Raw genomic sequence first — 19333 nt, 5'->3', positions numbered from 1 at the left:
CACGTTCAGAGAGGAAGAAGCTTTTATTTTTACTTGATACCTTTCATACTATTTATATTTTTATTTCAGTATCAGTAAGGATTACATACTACACAAGCTTCTTTTTATTTTTTAATAGTGTTTTGTAACATAAACAAATGTATTAAAAAGTGTATGTTCTGACCAACCACTATAGGCTAAGCCCAATGTTACATGCTTTTGCAAAACTTTGCTTCATTTGAAATGACCCTGGATAGTATATACAGCCACAGGGGAGGACTTGGAACTAAAGAAAACAAGTATAGAAAATGAAAGAATTAAGCATTGATTATTTAAATGAAATAAAAGTTTATAGAGATATTATAACTTAAAAGGGTGCATTTTCCTTGAATGGTTAAAAGAAAAATAACCAGGATGGGTAAGCAAAATAAGTCTCACAGGATAGATCAATACTAGCTGTTCAAAATAACATTTTCAGCCTGGCTTTGGTGGCACACGCCTTTAACACCAGCACTTGGGGAGGCAGAGGCAGTCCCATCTCTGAGTTTGAGGACAGCCTGGTCTACAAAGCAGCGTCCAGGATAGCTAGAGCTACACAGACAAACCTGGTCTCAAAAACACAAAACATTATTATTAATTATTATTATTATTACTACTACTACTACTATTATTTTCTATATACCCATTGGTTTGCAAATTGTCTCCCCCCACCTCCCATCCCCAGAGCAGAGCTACTAGCTCAATGGAGCAGCCAGCCAAGCCCTAAGTGTTTTCTCTGGCCCTCTGTAGAAAGAGTGGGCTCCATCAAGCTCAGCGCAGATCTGCCAAGCTTCTTCGAAGGTGACACTCAATATCAGTTAACATGTCACCCAAACAGAAATTCTGTGAAAAAAAAAAGTTGAAGTTCCATTATTAATAATTATTTCAAAACACACTTGCCAGACATGGTGGTTTGGGCCTTTAAGGCAGAGGCAGGTGGATCTCTGTAGATCTCTGAGTTCAAAGCCAGCCTAGTCTACACAGTGAGTTTCAGAACAACAGAGCAACGTAAAGAGACCCTGTCTCAAAATATAAACAAACAAATAAAATTAAAAAGTAACACATTTATTAAAAAAAAAAATCACTGCAAAACATTAAAAATTAAACACATCACGGATAGAGCAGATTAACTTTAAAGTGGGCCTCCCACCACCTCAGAAAGCAGCTCACCTTTGGGTTGTGCATAACGATGGTCTCTCCACTTGGAAACTCCAGTCTGCGGTGCCACTGATTGGTGGTTACAGCCTTTTTATACTCGGCCTGCAGAGACAACAGCACAATGCAGTGCAGTCCATCTGAATCACATCGACAGTGTAGAGGACGATCAGACTATGCTGGAGACATAGCAGGGACCGTGGGTCTGCTCTCCTGGCCGCCGTACTTTCTATCACCTAACAAATTACCCCAGTGCTTACTCTCACATACTCCTAGGTAATATCTCCACTACACGGGGAAGGTAACAGAGGCTTCGACAGTGTATCAGTTTCTTCAGGCTAAACAAGCTGAGTGGTATAAAGTGAACTTACCGTCTCACAGTTCTTGAGACTACCACTCCAAGATCGAGGTGGCAGCCGCACACCAATCCCTATAAAGCCTGCACGGAACCATCCCTCCTTGGCTTGCTACAGTGAAGGCCATTCTCTGGCACAAGGCTGACCCGACCCCTGCCGCTATCAAACCACAGCATCCTGTCTACCTAAACATATCATCCTGTCTACCTAAACATATCATCTTGTTTGTTATGTGTGAAAACTCTAGCTATATGGGGTTAAGGGCCACACTACTCAACTGATTTCCTCTGTAACACCCTAGTTCTACACAAAGTTGCATTCACGGGTACTGGGGGTTAGTACTTCAACAGTACCTCAGGGTAGAGGGGAAGGAGACATTCATCTAGTACTTGGAGAAAACAGCTCTGATGCTGAGACTGTATGGAGTTTAAAATATAAAACAGAGGATTTAGCTCTACACCTGAAGTCACTTTTTTCAATGTATGTGAATGTTTTGCCTGCACGTATGTATGTGTACCACATGCACACCTTGTCTCCTCAGAAGTCAAAAGAGGATGTCAGAATCCTTGGAACTTGAGTTAGTAGCTATAGCTGCCATGTGATGCTGGAAATTAACTCGAGTCCTCTGTAAAAGCAGCCAGTACTAATTTCTTTTTGTTTATTTGTTTGTTCTGGTTTTTCAAGACAAGGTTTCTTTGTGTAGTCCTGGCCGTCCTGGAACTCACTCTGTAAACCAGGCTGGTCTGGAACTTGGAGATGCCTCTGCCTTCCAAGTGATGGGATGGGATGTGCCACCACAGACCACAGCCTTTTTTTTTTTTTTTTTTTTTTAGACAAGGTCTCAAGTTAGCTATATAGATCAGGCGGACTCAGTGATTTACCAGCTGCTGTGCCCAGTTGATATTGTACTGGGTTAATGGTATTTCTAAAGGCTCACCTTGTTTTCTGTTTTTATAATGACAATTTTGTCATTATAAAATTAAAAGCATTTCAAATCAAGAACACTTACACTCTTTGTCCTGGTACTCAGATAGGACAGGATCAACTATACAATGAATGAATGAATCATCTCTTTTTCACTTCCCACCCTCCTTTGCCTCCACTGAGGCAGTGGGTCTCTTAGAAAGCTGGGCAGAAGCTTGGGCCTCATGCTACCCCAGACTAGAGCCTCTCTACCCACACAAATATTATCAATACAGTGAAGAGACAGTGCTTACTCCGCTTTCAGATATGCACACTTGAACACTGTACTTTTAGCTTCAAAGTAATATGCCTAAAACATTGGACTTTGGAATACTGCAACTACAGTAGGACCCTACCTAAAAGTACCAACAATTATAGTGTATCTTTAGTTATTTATTTAGATTCAAAATTAAGCTCTATGTATGAGCACCCTTCTACATATTTCCCCTTAGTGAACTAAAATTATGCTTTAAGGGCCATCCAGAAAGCTCAGTGGTTAGTTAAAGGCACTTGCCACCAAACCGAAACACTTTAAGTTTCATTCCTAGGACCCATACAGTGGAAGGAAGAGAACCAACCCTGGTACATCCTCTGACCTCTAGACATGCACCACAGCATGCATGTGAGAGCACCATAAATAAATGCCATAAAACTGTTCCAAAAATCATGCTTTAAGAGATTGGTTTTGGGCACACACCTTTAATCCCAGCATTTAAGAAGCAGAGACAGGGATCCACAGAGCAAGTTCTAGGACAGCCAAGAATATACACAGAGAAATCCTGTCTCTGAACGAAAGAGAGAGAAAAGACTGACAGACTGACTTACTCTTGCTATAGCCCAGAGCAGTGTCAAATTCATGTTAACCTGCCTTGGCCTCATCAGTGCTGAGATTCCAAGTGCTACTATGCCTGGTTTCTACCTAAATGTGTTTGAAGGCTTGCTATGAGCACTGTAGTAGATGTGGAATGTGTCCCCTCCAAAAATAGTCTTAGCTTGAGACACAGGACTGTGCTAAGCTTCCACTTCCTGAATGATTACACTCCTTAAAGATCAATCTCCTTTCTAACCAGGATCAAGACAGGCTGTAGAGGAATTTTAATTCAGACCATGGCTGCTCTGGCGAGGAATCACATCCAAGGTGACCCAGCTGGAATACAAACATGCCTTTAATCCAGGAGACAGAGGCAAACAGATCTGAGTTCAAGGCCAGCCTGGTATACAGCAAGTTTCAGGTAAAGAAAAGCTTAGGTCCAGGTGTGGTGGTATACAACTTTAATCCCAAACAATGAAGGTAAAGACAGTTTGTAGAAGTAAGCACCATGTTTGAAAGTGATGTCTAATTGAGTGGCAGAAAGAGACAAATCAGAGAAAGATTTGACAGAAAAGGATACACCCAACTCTCACGAGAGGAGAGAGGAAAGGAAGGCTACTTAATGGGGAATGCAGAGAGGGGAGGCAGTAAGAGAACAAGTTAGACACTGGTGAAGACAGAACGAGCCAGGAGATTAGAAAAGATTGCTAGAGTTAGTTTGAGGCCAGGCAGAACTCAGGGGCCAAGAGAGAAGCCAGATTGATTAAGTCAGCTGGGAGAGAGTTTGAGCCTGAACAGCTGAGTTGAACCAGCCAGCCCAGAGCTCAGAAAGAATCAGAAAGAGTGAGCATATTCAGCAGTAATTCTCAGTGGCTGAAAACATTCTAGGCCTAGGGTATGGAGGCTAGATGCTTCCAGGACTAGGCAGCAGGACAACAACTGAAACCAGCCTTTTACAACAGGCCACCTTGCATATAAAGCCATCTCCAATGGGAGTGGTGCCATAGAAGCCTCTCTGGCATACACGCCTAATTTTGTAAAGAAAGTATAAAGAAATAAAACATTCATACCTCTAGTTTTTCACTGAACTCCTCTGTGTAGGGAATAAATCTGCTATCTGTGTCTCCCTTGTAAAACCAAGTACAGCGTCTCACTTCAGCTGGCTCCTCTTCCCAGTACACAGACTTCCGCATGCGGTCATAGAGGTAGACGTCATAGCGTCCTCCATCCGTGCCTAGGACCACACTCTCAGGATCTGGCTGCACTAGGAACCAAGAGAGGACATTTTCTCCTAATGTTACCAGGCACACTTGAAAATACAAATAACAACAATATTCATGATGCTACTACTCAATACTCAAAGATAATTTTTTTTAATTTCTTTATTTTATGTATATGAGTGTTCTCTCTGCATTTACACCTGCCAGAAGAGGGAATCAGTTCACATTATAGATGGTTGTAAGTCACCATGTGGGTTGCCAGGAATTGAACCTTTGGAAGAGCAGACACTGCTCTTAACCACTGAGCCATCTCTCCAGCCACTCAAAGATAATTTTTATTTAAAAACCCAAGGTAATCAGTATTGCTCAAAATCATGACATTTATTTATTTATTTACTTACTTACTTACTTACTTTTGAGGTAGTCTCCCTCTGTAGCCCAGGCTAACCTCAACCTCCCAGCAGTCCGTCTGCTGCAGCCCACCATGTACTGAAATCACAGAGGTGAGCTGCCATGCAGCATGACTCTTCTTGTAGAAACAAAGAGCCAGGGCAAGTTTTAAAATCATGAAATAACTGAAACTGTTTACGATTTTTTTAAGTAGTAGTATCACACCAGATGTACTGCCATACACCCGTAATCCCAGCACTTGAAATACAGAGTCAGGAGGATTGGGAGTTTCTGGATAATTCTGGGTACATGGCCAGCCTAGACTGAATGTGACCCCATTTTAAAAGTAAAACAAGCTGGGCAGTGGTGGAGCACGCCTTTAATCCCAGCACTCAGGAGGCAGAGGCAGACAGATCTCTGTGAGTTCAAGGCCAGCCAGGTCTTCAGAGTGAATCCAGGACAGCCAGAGCTGTTATGAAGAGAAACCCTGCCTCAAAACAACAAAACAGCAGTGATATCAATGTACCAAAATGTTCTGGGAAGTACACTGCTAGAAAATACTGACTGATGTTTAAGTCTCGTAATCAAATAATATTAAGATAAATAATCGTATTTGTATGCTGCATGACTGCTCAGGGCCTACACACCTATGTAGCATCTCTCCTAAGAGGTAGACAAGAGAGTAATTACTTCCAAAACTCATCTGGCCTCAGAACACTTTTTTCACACAGCATTCTACAACCCAGAGATCCACAGAAAATACTTCATGTCCCATAACTACAAATGAGTAAGGGGAATAAGAAAACTAGTCAAGTGCAGAACAATCAGGACTCCACGAGAAACGCTGTCTCAAAAAAAAAAAAACACACAAAAAAAGAACAGAAAACTAAAACTTGGATTAGGTAACGACTTCACCTCTCTGATTTAAAACAACTTTTTGGTTATGTTTTGTTTTGCTGAGATAGGGTCTAACTATGTAGCTTTGGCTGGCCTCATACTCACAGAGATCTGCCTTTCCTGAGCGCTGGGATAAAAAGTGTGCCACTATGTCAGCTAAAAAAAAAAAAAAATTGCTAAGCTATTTTTTAAAATACTTTTCTCAATAACTCAGGATATATATTAATTAGTATTGTTATCTTTATCTTATGTACATGAATGTTCTGTTTTAATGCATACCGGAAGAGAGAATCAGATTCCATTACAGATGGTTGTGAGCCACCATGTAGTTGGGACTTGAACTCAGGACCTCTGGAAGAGCAGGCAGTGCTCTTAACAGTGGAGCCATCTCTCCAGCTAGTATTGTTATCTTAAGTGGAATGTGGAGAACTAAACAGATTAAGGAAATTGACAGTTGGAAAAAAATAGACCATGCCAGACGCAGTGGCACAAGCCTGTAATCCCAGCACTCAGAAGGCAGAGGCAGGCAGATCTCTGAGTTTGAGGCCAGCATGGTCTACAAAGCAAGTTTAAGACAGCCAAGGCTACACAGAGAAACCCTATCTCAAAAAAAAAAAAAAAAACCAAAAAAGAAAAAAGCAGACCATGGATAAATGCCCTTCATTCTTTCTCTTCCTCAAATGAGGCAGAGTAATGCAGGATGGGTACTTACCTGAATTATAGATCTCTTCAAGATTCATAGAATCAAGCACACTGAAAGGCATCCATAGCTGTTTATATTCTACCTCCTTGCAGTAAAACCAGTGGGGCTGAACAGGTTCATACTGGTTCTGAAGTACAAAAGGAGCTGGCCCCTGTACAAGGGGTCCCGCAGGTCTGGCAGGGACTTGCTGCTGTGCTGGTGACTGCACTGCCGTAGGAAGCTGTAGGGAACAAGGTTAAGACCGTCACATGTGCCCAACAGAAATTCTGTAACTGCTTCAAAATCAAACTGGCATCAATAATATCGGACATGTACTTCTAGGTGACACTTCATGTCCAAACTAGTGCACTAAAGCTGGGTGTGGGAGCACCAGCCAGATCTCTGTGAGTTCTACGACAGCCTGGTCTACAAAGAGAGTCCAGGACAAACAAGGCTACACAAACTGACTGTGTACAAATTGTCGCAGAAGAAAAAAAAAAAAAACAAAAACTAGTGCACTAAAACTTCAAGTCAGTTGCAAAGTGAACTACACTTCTGCACACTACTGGCAAACTGGCACCCAATATGTCTCCCACAAATTTGAAATTTTTACTCTAAAATTTTTCATACAATATAGATTGACCATACTCTCACTCTCCCTCCGACCCCGCCCAGGTCTCCACTCACCCTACTTCATGCTCCCTCTCTCTCTTTAAAGTAAAAACAGGAACAAGAAAATTCCCCAATAAAAAAAGCTCACACAGCTCACTGTGTATCGGCCAGCTACCCCTGAGCACGAACGAGGCTTGCCCTGGAGGGTGGCTGATACAGCCATGTCACGCCACGGAAGAGCTGCCGTTCCCTCGCCCAGCAGCCATCGAACACAAACAGCTTCTTGGTTAGGGGTGGAACTTTGTGCCTACTTCTCCTCAGTGCTGGCATTTGGTGTGGCTTGCACTTGTGGCATGCACAAGACCTGCATGGGTCCCCATCATTTTTAAATCTTTACAACACCCAGACTTGTTGAACCAGCCATTTCATTTCTAAGTGTGTAAATGCTAGTCTAACACACACACATACGAATTTGACTGGCTATAAACAAACTCCATAAACATTAAAAAAAATTAGTAGAGGGCCAAATTACGCCTGTAATCCCAAGTACTGGGAGGCAGAGGCAGAGGCAGGGGATCTCTGTGAGTTCAAAGCTGGTCTACAGAATGAATTCCAGCATAGCCAAAGCTACAAACAAAAATTCTATCTCACAAAAAAAAAAAGAAAGAAACTCATGCAGGATTGAGCATTTTCACTAACTAGTATAATTAAGAGAAGAAGCTGGCAGTTTACATTGTCCTAAGCTAACATTTATCATTGATAGTACACACTACAATCTAAGACTATTAGCATGTGCCTTGGCAATTAAAATCAACTATTCCTCCAGTAAATAGATAATATAAACTAAACTTGAATATGAACCACTCCATAGCTGTCTTTAAAAGCAAATTTCATATTTATGTATTTGTTTTGTTGGTTTGGGTGGCAGGCTTATGCCATAGTCAAGTGTGGAAGTCAGGGCAATTTGTAAGCGTCAGTTCTCTCCTTCCATCATATGGGCCCTGGAGTCTAAATCAGATCCTTTACCCTGAGCCATCCTGATAGCCTCCAATTAGCTCCTTTTAAAAGAATGTTTACTTCAAAGAAAACTCTTTGTATCATATATATTTGATACCACTTACTTGGGGCCTGAGGCAGGAACGAGTCTGAGGCCAAACAAAGCAATTTAGAAAGATCCTGTCTCAGGATGAAAAGGAAACCAGCTGGGGTAGAGCTGAATGGGAGTGCTTCCCTACTACAGTTAACAGCTCGGTTTTGACCAGCAACATACCATAGTCCTCTGTTAAAAACATTTTTTGCTGATGCTAGAGAAATGGCCTAGTGTTTGTTAAAAGCACTTGCTGTGTTTGCAGAAAACCTGGGTTCAGTTCCCAGGACCCAGTAACTCCCATCTGTTAACTCCAGTTTTAGAGAATCTGACCAACTTTTCTGGCTCCCTGCAATACCAAGTACACAGTGATGTACAGACACACATTCTTTTTGTTTGTTTTTGGAGACAAGTTTCTCTGTGTAGCCTTGGCTGTCATGGACTCGCTTTGTAGATAAAACTCACAGAGATCTGCCTGCCTCTGCCTCCCTAGGATCATATGTGTGCGCCATAGGGCCTGGCCTCAGACACACATTCTGGTAAAACACCCGCACATGAGGCATAAAGTTGAGCTGGAGAGATGGCTCAGCAATTAAAGACATGGACTGTTCTTCCAGAGGACCCAGGTTCAGATTCCAGAATCCACATGCTGGCTAACACCTGTAACTCTAGTTCCAGATCTGAGGAACTCCTTTAGCCCTCCAAGGGCATTGCATACATATGGTATACAGACAAAACAACAATGCCCGCAACGTAAAAATAAATAAATCTCAAATGTGCACTTTTTAATATAAAAAGTATTTTTAAAACGTCACGAAGATGAAAGAGAACTAGTACGACATTGCAATACCGGTGGCATGGGTCCTGGCGGCACTTGGTACGTCTGCGCAGGGGGTCCGGAAGGCGGAGGGTACGAGGGATGGCCCGGCGTCTGGCACTGCTGCAGTTGTGGAGGTGTAATGTAGGGATTGGCCCGGCTACTGACGGGAGTGTGGCGGTACGGGTTATGTCCTTGCTGAGGAAGTCCTTGTGGGGGGCTCCCAAAATTTGGAGGGAGACTACTTGGCTGAGAAGGCAAATAGGTATTTATTCCCATCTGTGATGAAGGTGTGGCACCATAGTGAGCCTTGGAAACAGATGGTGGAAATGTGTTGGGCGTATCTTGGGATCCAGTTGTAAAAGGAAGAGTGGCTGGGGGCCTGGGAAATGCTGGCTGTCCCGCCGACACTGCTGTAGTCGTTAGGGGTGACTGTCCAATGCTCCCGAAAGGGTCACTGCTGCTTGACACCTGGGAGAAGTAGCTGAATGTCTGTGGGGTGGAGGTGAGGGTAGATGTCTGGCCAAGGAAGCTGTCCTCCTCACCAACGTCTGTGGAGTCCTCTGCAACACAACAGGAGAGAGGGGTTTAGGAGCAACACCACCCTCTGAGCAGGCCCTGTTAAGAAGGCCTAGCCTTACACCTCTTCCTTTGTTACACTAATTTGTATTTCTGCATTACAGAGCAAAAAGGAAAACTTTTCCTTAAAAATTTTTCTCTTAAATTATTTCAAAAGAAAATTTTATTTAAATAAGAAAAACTAGAAAGTACACAGAATTACAAATCCATCCAGCAGCCCACCTTCCAGAGACAGTCACTGTTAACAATGACTTTTTGAAGGCACATGATCTTAATCCCAACACTCAAGGGGCAGAAGCAGGTGGATCACTGTGAGTTTGAGGACAAACTGGTCTACAGAGTGAGTACTAGGACAGCCAAGGCTACAAGGACAAATCCTGTCTTAAAAAAAAAGAAGAAAGAAAAGAGAAAGAAAAAAAAAACCTGTTTTGTATCCTTTCTAAAAAAATATTTATTTTGTAAATGTTTAGGTTTACATAAAGGGGTTTTTTTCAAGACAGGGCTTCTCTGTGTAGTCCTGGCTGTCCTGGACTCACTTTGCAGACCAGGCTGGCCTCGAACTTACAGTGCTGGAATTACAGACGTGAAGATGTGCACAACCACTCCCAGCTAGAAAAAGGATTTTTTTCCCCCTGAGGCAGGGTTTCTCTGTGCAGTCCTGGCTGTCCTGCACTCAACTCTATAAACTGGCTGGCCTTGAACTCACAGAGATCCACCTGCCTCTGCCTCAGGAGTACTGAGATTAAAGGTGTGTGCCACCACCACCTGGCTACATAAAGGATTTTTTAAGAAGCAAATTTGTACCTATATTTATATATTTTGAATATCTTTTCTTGATATAATTCAAATATTACCATATACCTAAACATGTAATTTTGTTTCTACAATCATAAGAAGTAACTAAAGTACAAGCATTAGCTGGGTAAACAAGAATGTCAGGGATCTTACTTACTGTACAACAAGCATGTGCTATTTGTGTTCCCAAGGCAATATAGGTTACCCACTAACTGCAATCTCTAAAAGGTAAGCAGCAGTCACAATTACACGTTCAGACATTACAGAATACCAAGTCACAGGCTAGCAAAGCAGCTCAGGAGGTAAAACTGGCTGCCCCAGAAGCGACAGGATAGAAAAAGAGAACCAATTCCTACAAATTATTCTGACCCTCCAAGACTCATAACACACACAGTAAACAAATGAATGAAAAATTTTAAAACAAACAAAAAATGGTAAGTTTCTAGAAAACTCATTTTTCTAAGGGATGATCTCCCCACTTCCCTTTGGCCAACTTCATCTTCACTGTATTCTCAGCTTAAACAACACCTCTTCTCTTCCCCTAGCAAGGACTTTACAAGGAATCATTTTGCCACTAACTCACCTTCACCCTGCTCTTCCTTGCTCTACTTTGATAGACAGCTTTCAGCTTCCTCTTAATCTTTCCTTCCCTTACTTCGGTCACCCTTATCTGCAACTGCGGGAAGGCTACAGTCCATCAGATTGGGGAGCCACTCCCAGCACAGGCACATTGTGGTCCCTGACCTTGGAGAACTGCCAAAGCTCTGGGCTCTCTGTGACCTCATGGTCATCCCGCCTTCACAGCTTCCAGCTTGTTCCAGTTACACTTCATACCAATTCAGTGAAGAGACTCCACTCCCCAGGTTTGGCCATAAGGCCCAAAACACAACTCCAATCAGAATACCGTGTCTGGGGCTGTCTTTCTGGACTACGATGGAACCCCACTATTCCAAAAACATGCCTACAGTCCCAGCTTCTCTAGAACACTGAGGAAGGCGGCATACTTGAAGCTAACCTAAAAAAAATAAATAAAAATAATTTCAAGACAGGATTTCTCTGTAGACCAGGCTGGCCTTGAACTCACAGAGATCCACCTGCCTCTGCCACCCAAGTGTTGGGATTAAAGGCCTGTGCCACCACTTCTAGCATAAGGAATTTTTAAAAATTAAAGGAGAAAGAAAAATATTTTTTAAAAATTAAAGGAGGAAGAAAAAGATTTTATCACCAGTTTATTACTAAAGAGAAAATGCCTTCCTGCTCAGGGCCCTTCTTCTGCTTACACACTTCTACTTTTTCTAATATATTCTCCACCTCCATCATTCTCTAGTCCCAGAAGGATTAGAGAATAGGACTATGTATTAGCTCATCCGGAACAACAAAGAGCCCGTTGTGGAATCTCTCACTCAATAAGAGAACTTGAGACTGACTTGGTACAAGAAACATTCTTCTAATTAGCACCAATCATAAATAAAATACTGACTTCAACACACTGCAAGCCTCACCCCAGGAACACTTCCTAACTCCAGACAGAGACAAATGGATCTAGACCCACAGCCCTAACAAGTAGTCTATACTTCTGACTCTCCCATATCTGTCTCAAAGTGATTGTACTCCTGGGTTCCACAAGTTTACCAATACTTCTGACAGATCTGGTCACATGTGTCAAACTTAGTAAGCCTCACACTGAATTTATCTTAACCACTCCGCTCTCAAACAGTTCACTGACAACCGTCCAGATTTCAATGTGAAACCTGACACTCAGACCTTTCGTAGGTCCTTCACACATTAAAGAACAATGAATGCAGTACCTACTACATGGCAGCTGTAGAGCTTGGACCTTGACACTGACACAGAGCTGATAATCCAGCCTCCATAACTTTATAAATATCTCTGCCATGGCATGCACCTCAATAGCAGAATGCTTGCCTAGAGTGTGCAAGGCTGTGTCTGATCCTCTGTGCGATAAAATTTAAAAACAAAATAAAAATTCTCCATCTGTCCCCTGCCCTTGATACTCAATGTGGCTCACTTGAGCTAGGGCGCCACCTGCTCCTGCCTGACATACAAGGAATACAAACTGACCACATTTGTGACAATCCAATGAAATCTTAGAAAATTCAAGCCTTTCTAAAACACACTTCTAATTTCACTGTGTTGTTAAAAATCCTTCAAAGGAGATCAGGTATGTTGGCCCCTGCCTTTAATCCCAGCATTTAGGAGGTAGAGGCAGGAAGACCTCTGTGAGACTGAGGCCAACTTGGTCAGCAAAGCAACTTGTAGGCCAGTCAGAGCTGCACAGTGAGACCCTCAACAACAAAAACCCTCCAAAGGCTCCCCACATAGTTTAACAGAGTACAAACTTTTCAGCACAGCACATGAGGCCCACAGAGCAATTGTGTGCATACACTCTAGTCTGTGATCTACTTGAAGGTGAGCGGAGGGTGGAAGGATAGGAAGCAGAGGAGAGGGAAGAGATCCATACTGCCCTATGCTACCCACCACCAACTCCTGCCAGGCCTGCAGATTTTTCTCATTCCTCCAGACTCCCTCATTTATACGAATCCTTCAAGCTCTGCTCAGATCACTTCCTACAAGACTCTGAGGCTGAGACTCACAGCCTACCATCCCTTCTCCAGCTGTTTTAAACCTGTACCCCAATAGCATATGTAATCAGATGTTTGTGTGTATGTATACACTGGTCTGAGGAAGAGGGCAGAACTGTCTGGTCCATGCTACCTTGCATCTGCAACAGGCCTGACAAAGAGAAGCTGCTCAGTTTGTATCTGCTGAGTGTATAAAACTGCTTCCTGTGTCTCTTCCAATGAAGCAATTAACTGTTGCTTCCAAGGAGATGGGATCTCCTTTGTCTCTGGAAATGCTCTGAAGAGATCTCTAATCATGAAATGTTAAAGTGTAGAAAATACTTGTTACAAACTCAGGAGAAAGAAGGTGGATCTCTGTAAGTTCAAGGTCTGCTGGGTTTACACAGGGAGTTCTAAGACAGCCAGAGCTACATAACAGAGAGATCTTGATTCAGAAAGAAATAGAGAAAGAGAGAAATAAAGAAGAAAGGAAAGGAGAGAGGGAGGGAGGGAGGGAGGGAGGGAGGGAGGGAGGGAGGAAGAAAGGAAGGAGAGAAAGAAAGAAAGAAAGAAAGAAAGAAAGAAAGAAAGAAAGAAAGAAAAAGTTACTTATGGAACTAGTTCTAAAGGCTACTTTTATGTTCTCACCAAAAAAAAAAAAAAAAAAAAGAAAGTTTTCAAGACAGGGTTAGAGAGATGGCTCAGTGATTATGAGCATGTGCTGCTCTGTCAGATGACCCAAATTTGTTTTCAAGCACCCATATCATGAAGCTCACATCCATCTATAACTCCTGCTCCAGGGAGAGCCAAAGTCTCAGGCGTCTGAGGGCAACTGCACTTGTGTACACAGACAGCAAAGACAGACATACCCAAATACACATTTTTTTTTTTTTTAGTAACAAAAATAAAGACTTTTAAAGAAAATATAAAGCTAGGAAGGCTCATGCACTTGGGAGACGGAGACAAGAGGATCACCACAAGTTCCAGGCTACCCTGGGCTACAATACGACACAATCTCTCAAAAGTTAATGAGTAAATCGAAAGGTAGGTATACGTATCTTAATCTGAAAACACAAATGTTGGGCTGGAGAGATGGTTCAGTGGTTAAGAGCACTGGCTGCTCTTCCAGAGGACCTGAGTTCAATTCCCAACACCCACATGGCAGCTCCCAACTGCCTGTAACTCCAGTTCCAGGGGATCCAACATTCTCACACAGACATACATTCAGGCAGAACACAGATGTACACAAAATAAGAATAAATAAATTATTTTTAAAAAGACAATAAAATTGTCAAGCACTGACAATAACACACAAATCAACTATTACACAGCAAGGAAAGCAGGCATGAATAAACCACTCGGGTGGCAGAGAATACACCGAAAATCTCAGGGCACAACTTGGTTTATTCCTGGATCCTTCCATAGCACTCTCCTCCAACCACAGCTCTTCTCCAAAGGAAGCAACACCTAGCCTTTCAGCAGTACTGCTGACACGAGTCGGAGCACTCTCGGCAGCCAGCCCCCTACAAACACCCACTGGATGTTATATTCCACATTCTAGGCAGTGGGCTGCAGTGGTGACTGAAACCAAGTCCTGCTTTGATGAAGCTTACACTCTGGCCTGGTAGGATAAACAGGTACGTGTCATGTCCAACAGTTACAGGCACCAAGAACATGCCTTCAGTTTGTCTCCTTTCCTTCTCCAGCAGGAATTATTTAGTGGAAAAAGTTCAGCATTTAATAAGGACCTATGTTCTAGGCACTAAACAAGACCCTGCGAATAAAAGAGGTAAAAAGTTCACAGTCCAAATGGAGGGGCAGAGGTACTTAGCTCACAAATATTTACACATTATGAGCTGAGCGGGGCACTCACTATTTTAGCGCTCTACAAAAACGAGAGTGGGCATGATGGCACAGGCCTTTGTAATCAGCGCTCAGAGGCAGAGGAAGGCAGATCTTTGAAGTTTGAGGCCAGCCTGGTCTACACAGTGAGTCCCAGGACAGCCAATGTCCTCATCTCAGGGCCAGAGAGAGGGAGGCTGAAAACGGGAAATTTAAGCAGACAGGTAAAAATGTCATGTCTGAAGCCACACAGCAGGTTAGTGGCAGTGTCAGGACTGAACACAGTCTGTGCTTCTATCCACTACAGTTTGGTCCAAAAAAAAAAAAAATCAACCTTCCCAGACAGTGCACAGAGTTTAACCAAAAACAGGAGGGGAAACCAGGTGTGGGAGCCTAAATGAATAAGGAAAAACTCAGAGAAAATGATACCTTGAAAAATGAGAACTGCTTTCTGTACCTCCACTTCGGTTATTACGTATCAATCCCAGTAGGAAGAGCTTCTGTCCTAGCAGGCACCCTCCTATGACAGGGAGTCTTTTACTCGGAGACAGTTTATAGTAAACTCTACAAAAGGGACACTGTCCCCTCTGAAGATAGCTTACTGTCTCCTGGGTGATGCCCTTCCCCATCACTGGTGTTTCCCAGTAAAAGGACGGCTCTTCGGTATTGTAGCAGAGGGTAACTACTTTAGCTGCATTCCCTTCCAGCACCAGCACACCAGTGGGTGCTGGGCAAACTGTGCAGTGACGGGAGCTCCCTGGACCACGAGCAAGCCTCATCACCTGGGCCCCTCCTCTAGGAACGCACAGACCCTGGACCCCGGGAAGCTGGCTACTGCTGGCCTTGGAAAGCCGTCCAGGGAAGGCGACGCTCCCGTCCCACCCTCCTCCGAGCACCCCCGGCTCACTACCTCCGGGTAAGAGCAGGGAAGCCGGGGAGGCGGCGGCCTGCGTGACGGGGATGAAGGGCACGTTGAAGCTGAACTCCGTGGCCGAGGAGGAGAAGAGTAAGTTAGTGCCCGACGAGGAGGCAGAGGCTCCGCCGCCGTTAGCCTTCCTGTCCGCCATGGCTGCAGACCCCCGTCCGTTACGTGGCTCTGCGAGCCCGGTGCCGCACACAGACCGGAAGCCGGGCGCCGAGGGTGCCACCGCACTTCCGCACTTGCGCACGGGAGGCACAGCCCGGACAGCCGCTCAGGTACCGGTTTTCGTTTCCTTCCGGAAGCTGACGCCGCCCAAAATCAATAAGGTGACATCGGCTTCAGACCCAAGCCTATCACGTGACACCCTCCGGCCTCGCGAGATTAGGCCGGTTTGGTGGAACCGCGGAGTTAAGGGACCCGGCCGCTGCAGATTTTGAATCTAAGTGCTAATTTACGCTCAGAGTCGAAGATGCGCTGGACTGAGTTTGTCATGGGGTATCTGTGTTTGGTCGGTTTATTTGCTTGCTTCCAAGGTAAGGATCTCGCTATGTAGCCCCGACTGGTGCCTTCACCCTCTTGCCTCAGCTCTCCCAATTCTGACATTAATACTACCACACGCAGCAATTCTCATATCTTTATGACAGGGAGCAGTAAAAATTGAGAATTAAGGGAGCTGGGGAGATGGCTCAGAGGTTAGGAGCATTGGTTGCTCTTCAGAGGGCTTGAGTTCAATTCCCAGCAACCACATGGTGGCTCACAACCATCTATAATGAGATCCGGTGCCCTCTTCTGGAATGCAGGTGTACATGCAGGCAGAACATTGTATTGTATACATAATAAATAAATCTTTAAAAAAAAATTGAGAATAAGAATTACTATCTCTTTTAGGTAGTTGGACTGGAGAATTCGATACTACGATAGAGCAGCTGAGAGTGGCCATTGCCAGGATAAATTCTACCAGAGTGGACGCAGGACTAGCCACAGGATTATCATCATGGATTGCTGCAGCCATGAATTATCTGAAGGAATGGGCGGGCATGGGAGTGTTAGCAGGCCTTCTGGTGTTGGTCTCCTTGGTTTGCCTGTGGTATATATGCAAGATTAGAGTCTCACAACAGCGTAATGCAGCCATGACCATTCAGGCCTTTACAGCCATTGAAGCAGGACATTCTCCCCAAGCATGGTTGGATACCATAAAAAGCTAAAATGTTACGCTCAGGATGCGAGGTTAAGCACTGCACTCAGGGTCAGCCGCTTTCGACCCAGAGAAGAGCATGTCTGATTGCATTCGGGTTGATGCCCCAGGTCCCGCCTCTGAGAAAAAGGTATCTGACGGGTCTGATGCTCTTTGGGTGGATGACACCTAAATGAACATCAGTACAAAGTCCCAATTTATTTCTAATATCAGAGATCAGACCTCTACTCTTGCCTGATGCGTCTAAAACAAAAAGGGGGAACTGTAGAGAGCGGCGGAATGCTGCGCCTTAAAGATGGAGCTGGTTTCCGCCTTCCACCTTCCCGATGGTGAGTGCTCTCTGTCAGGAACAATTCCACATTTGGCTAAGGCCGAAGATCTGGCTTGCTTCCATGTATGTGGACCTATCTGCATTGCCCACGTGGCACGCTGGGGTTGGCTACCCAGAGGCTATTTAAGCTGTGGGCTGGCTTTCCCCAGGGTCAGATGATTGCTCAAGGTTCCTGAATAAACTGCATTGGAAAAAAAAAAGAATTACTATCTCCTTGACAGGTTCTCTTGTTGCTTGGAATTCTCAGACATCTGCCTGCCTCTTCCTCCCAAGGGCTTCAAAGGCGTGTGCCACCACTCCAGGCTACTGTCTCTTTGAATGTAAACAATGAAAAGTGTCTTTAGAAAGGCAGTCCCAAATAGACAATTTACATTTCAAAGGTGTTGGCCTTTCTCTTTGGACAGAAGGGTATCCTGGGACTCAAGAAGCCCAGGAACCACATGCTCTAAGGGGAAAAGGGATCCCAATGGAAGGGCATCCTGAGACATGGGAGCGGAGCCAGTAACTGAACAGTTCTGAGAGAAAGACTCCTCAGCAGAGGCTTTGCAGCTCTCAGGGGAGGGTTTCTAAGCTTAGGAATCAGGAGCCGCAGACCTGCTCCACTTCTCTTAATTGCTTCGTGATTTCTTCAAATGAGAGTCATACATACCAGGCAGCAAATCTCATAAGAGATATTTACTGGGAGGATCCAGAGTATGAAGGAACAAATCCAGGGTTGGTTGTCCCTGCTTCTAGAAGAGGAACAGGAAACAGAACAATAACAAGGCTTTTATAGGATATCTTAGAAGGTGGAGTTTTCCAGGGCAGATACAGAATTTCAGGGCCTGAGCTTGGTGAGCTCAGGGATTGGTAGGGTTACCATTCCAAGAATTGGTGGCTTTTTTTTTTTTTTCACCACACCACCCCCTTTTCCTTGCATTGGACCCATGGGTTTGAATGGGAAAGACCTTGCTGGCAACAGGTCAAGGTACCTTGGTTGAGGTTGCTATAGAGCCTGGGAGGCAAGAGAGGAAATGCCACCCCTGTGGACAGCTCCTGCGGTGGCATCCCACTATGGCCACAGGCCCAGACAGAAAAGGAGGTGCAAATACCGTGGACAGCTCCTGTGGTGGCATCTCACAATGGCAGCAGGCCGAGGAGGCATCCCTGACAGGTGCTGCCATTTTGACAGCTCCTGTGGCAGCACACCATGATGGTGGCACAAGCTGGGGCAGGAAGGAGGGGCCAAGGTGCACTGTTCAGGGACTGGCTACAAAAGGAGCAAAGGAAAGATAATTGCAAACATTCTAGAGCAACTGATGTAATCTCAGGTTCAGGGACCTGTCTGCCTATTACCAGGCTTTGGCTGGAATAAAATCAGTAAATTCTGGCAGTGTTTAACTTCCTTCAACAAGCATTTTAATGTGAGCTGAAAGTGGAGAGTATTGGTGGGATGCTTTTAGATGAATCATAGATAACATGGTCTCACGCTACTCCAAGCTATGCTAGACTAGAACTTGATCAAGAAAGTTTTCTTTATCAGGAATAAGCAAGGCAGAGAACCACAGAATGGTGTATGAAACAAACCTACGATCATTACTTTTGGGAGTTTACAATCTGGCAAAAGAATCAACTAAACATATAGCAACAAAAACTGCAGGCTTAAGTGTGTTTCCTGGAACACTGGCATCATCCGGGGACAGAGACCTAAATATTCTGTGAGGAGAAAGCATGTATCTCTCTCTGCCAGACCATTAGCAAAGAAATTACGCTTCCCTGAGAAAGAAAAACTAAACTGAAACCTGAAAAACAGTGCCTCAACCCTCTTTATGCATACAGGGATCCAGTCAGGCAGTGGTGGTGCACAACTGTAATCCCAGCTCTCAGGAGACAGAGGCAGGAGGATCTCTGTGAATTTGAGGACAGCCAGGGCCACACAAAGAAGCCCTGTCTCAAAAAAAAAAAAAAAACTTAAGTGCAAGGATCCCTTTCCTTATGACTGTCCTTATATGTGGTCACCTCAGAAAAGTCTGAATGCCAAAATCATCACTTTGTGTAATTAACTTCAGCATATGATATTTTTTTTTTTTTAGACTACAA

The 19333-nt window shown here is 44.1% G+C and overlaps 1 protein-coding gene across 2 annotated transcripts in view; it reads right to left on the bottom strand.

Moving 5' to 3' along the window:
- The window catches only part of Sec23ip (SEC23 interacting protein), a 41965-nt gene extending 25993 nt beyond the window's left edge, over positions 1-15972 (bottom strand). The window contains exons 1-5 of one of the 2 annotated variants that reach the window (XM_060380887.1): positions 15717-15972; positions 9042-9571; positions 6523-6733; positions 4374-4567; positions 1189-1278 (exon numbers count right to left, since the gene is read on the bottom strand). In XM_060380887.1, coding sequence (XP_060236870.1) covers positions 1189-1278; positions 4374-4567; positions 6523-6733; positions 9042-9571; positions 15717-15873 — 1182 coding nt within the window. In that variant the 5' untranslated portion in view covers positions 15874-15972. The remainder of the gene's footprint in view (positions 1-1188; positions 1279-4373; positions 4568-6522; positions 6734-9041; positions 9572-15716) is intronic. The other variant, XM_060380881.1, reaches the window with a different exon arrangement.
- Positions 15973-19333: the final 3361 nt, after the last annotated feature.

Source organism: Meriones unguiculatus, chromosome 1, assembly GCF_030254825.1.
Source record: "Meriones unguiculatus strain TT.TT164.6M chromosome 1, Bangor_MerUng_6.1, whole genome shotgun sequence".
Lineage (NCBI taxonomy): Eukaryota > Metazoa > Chordata > Mammalia > Rodentia > Muridae > Meriones > Meriones unguiculatus.
The sequence above is the reverse complement of the archived record's forward strand: the minus strand, read 5'-3'. Positions and strand labels throughout refer to the sequence as shown.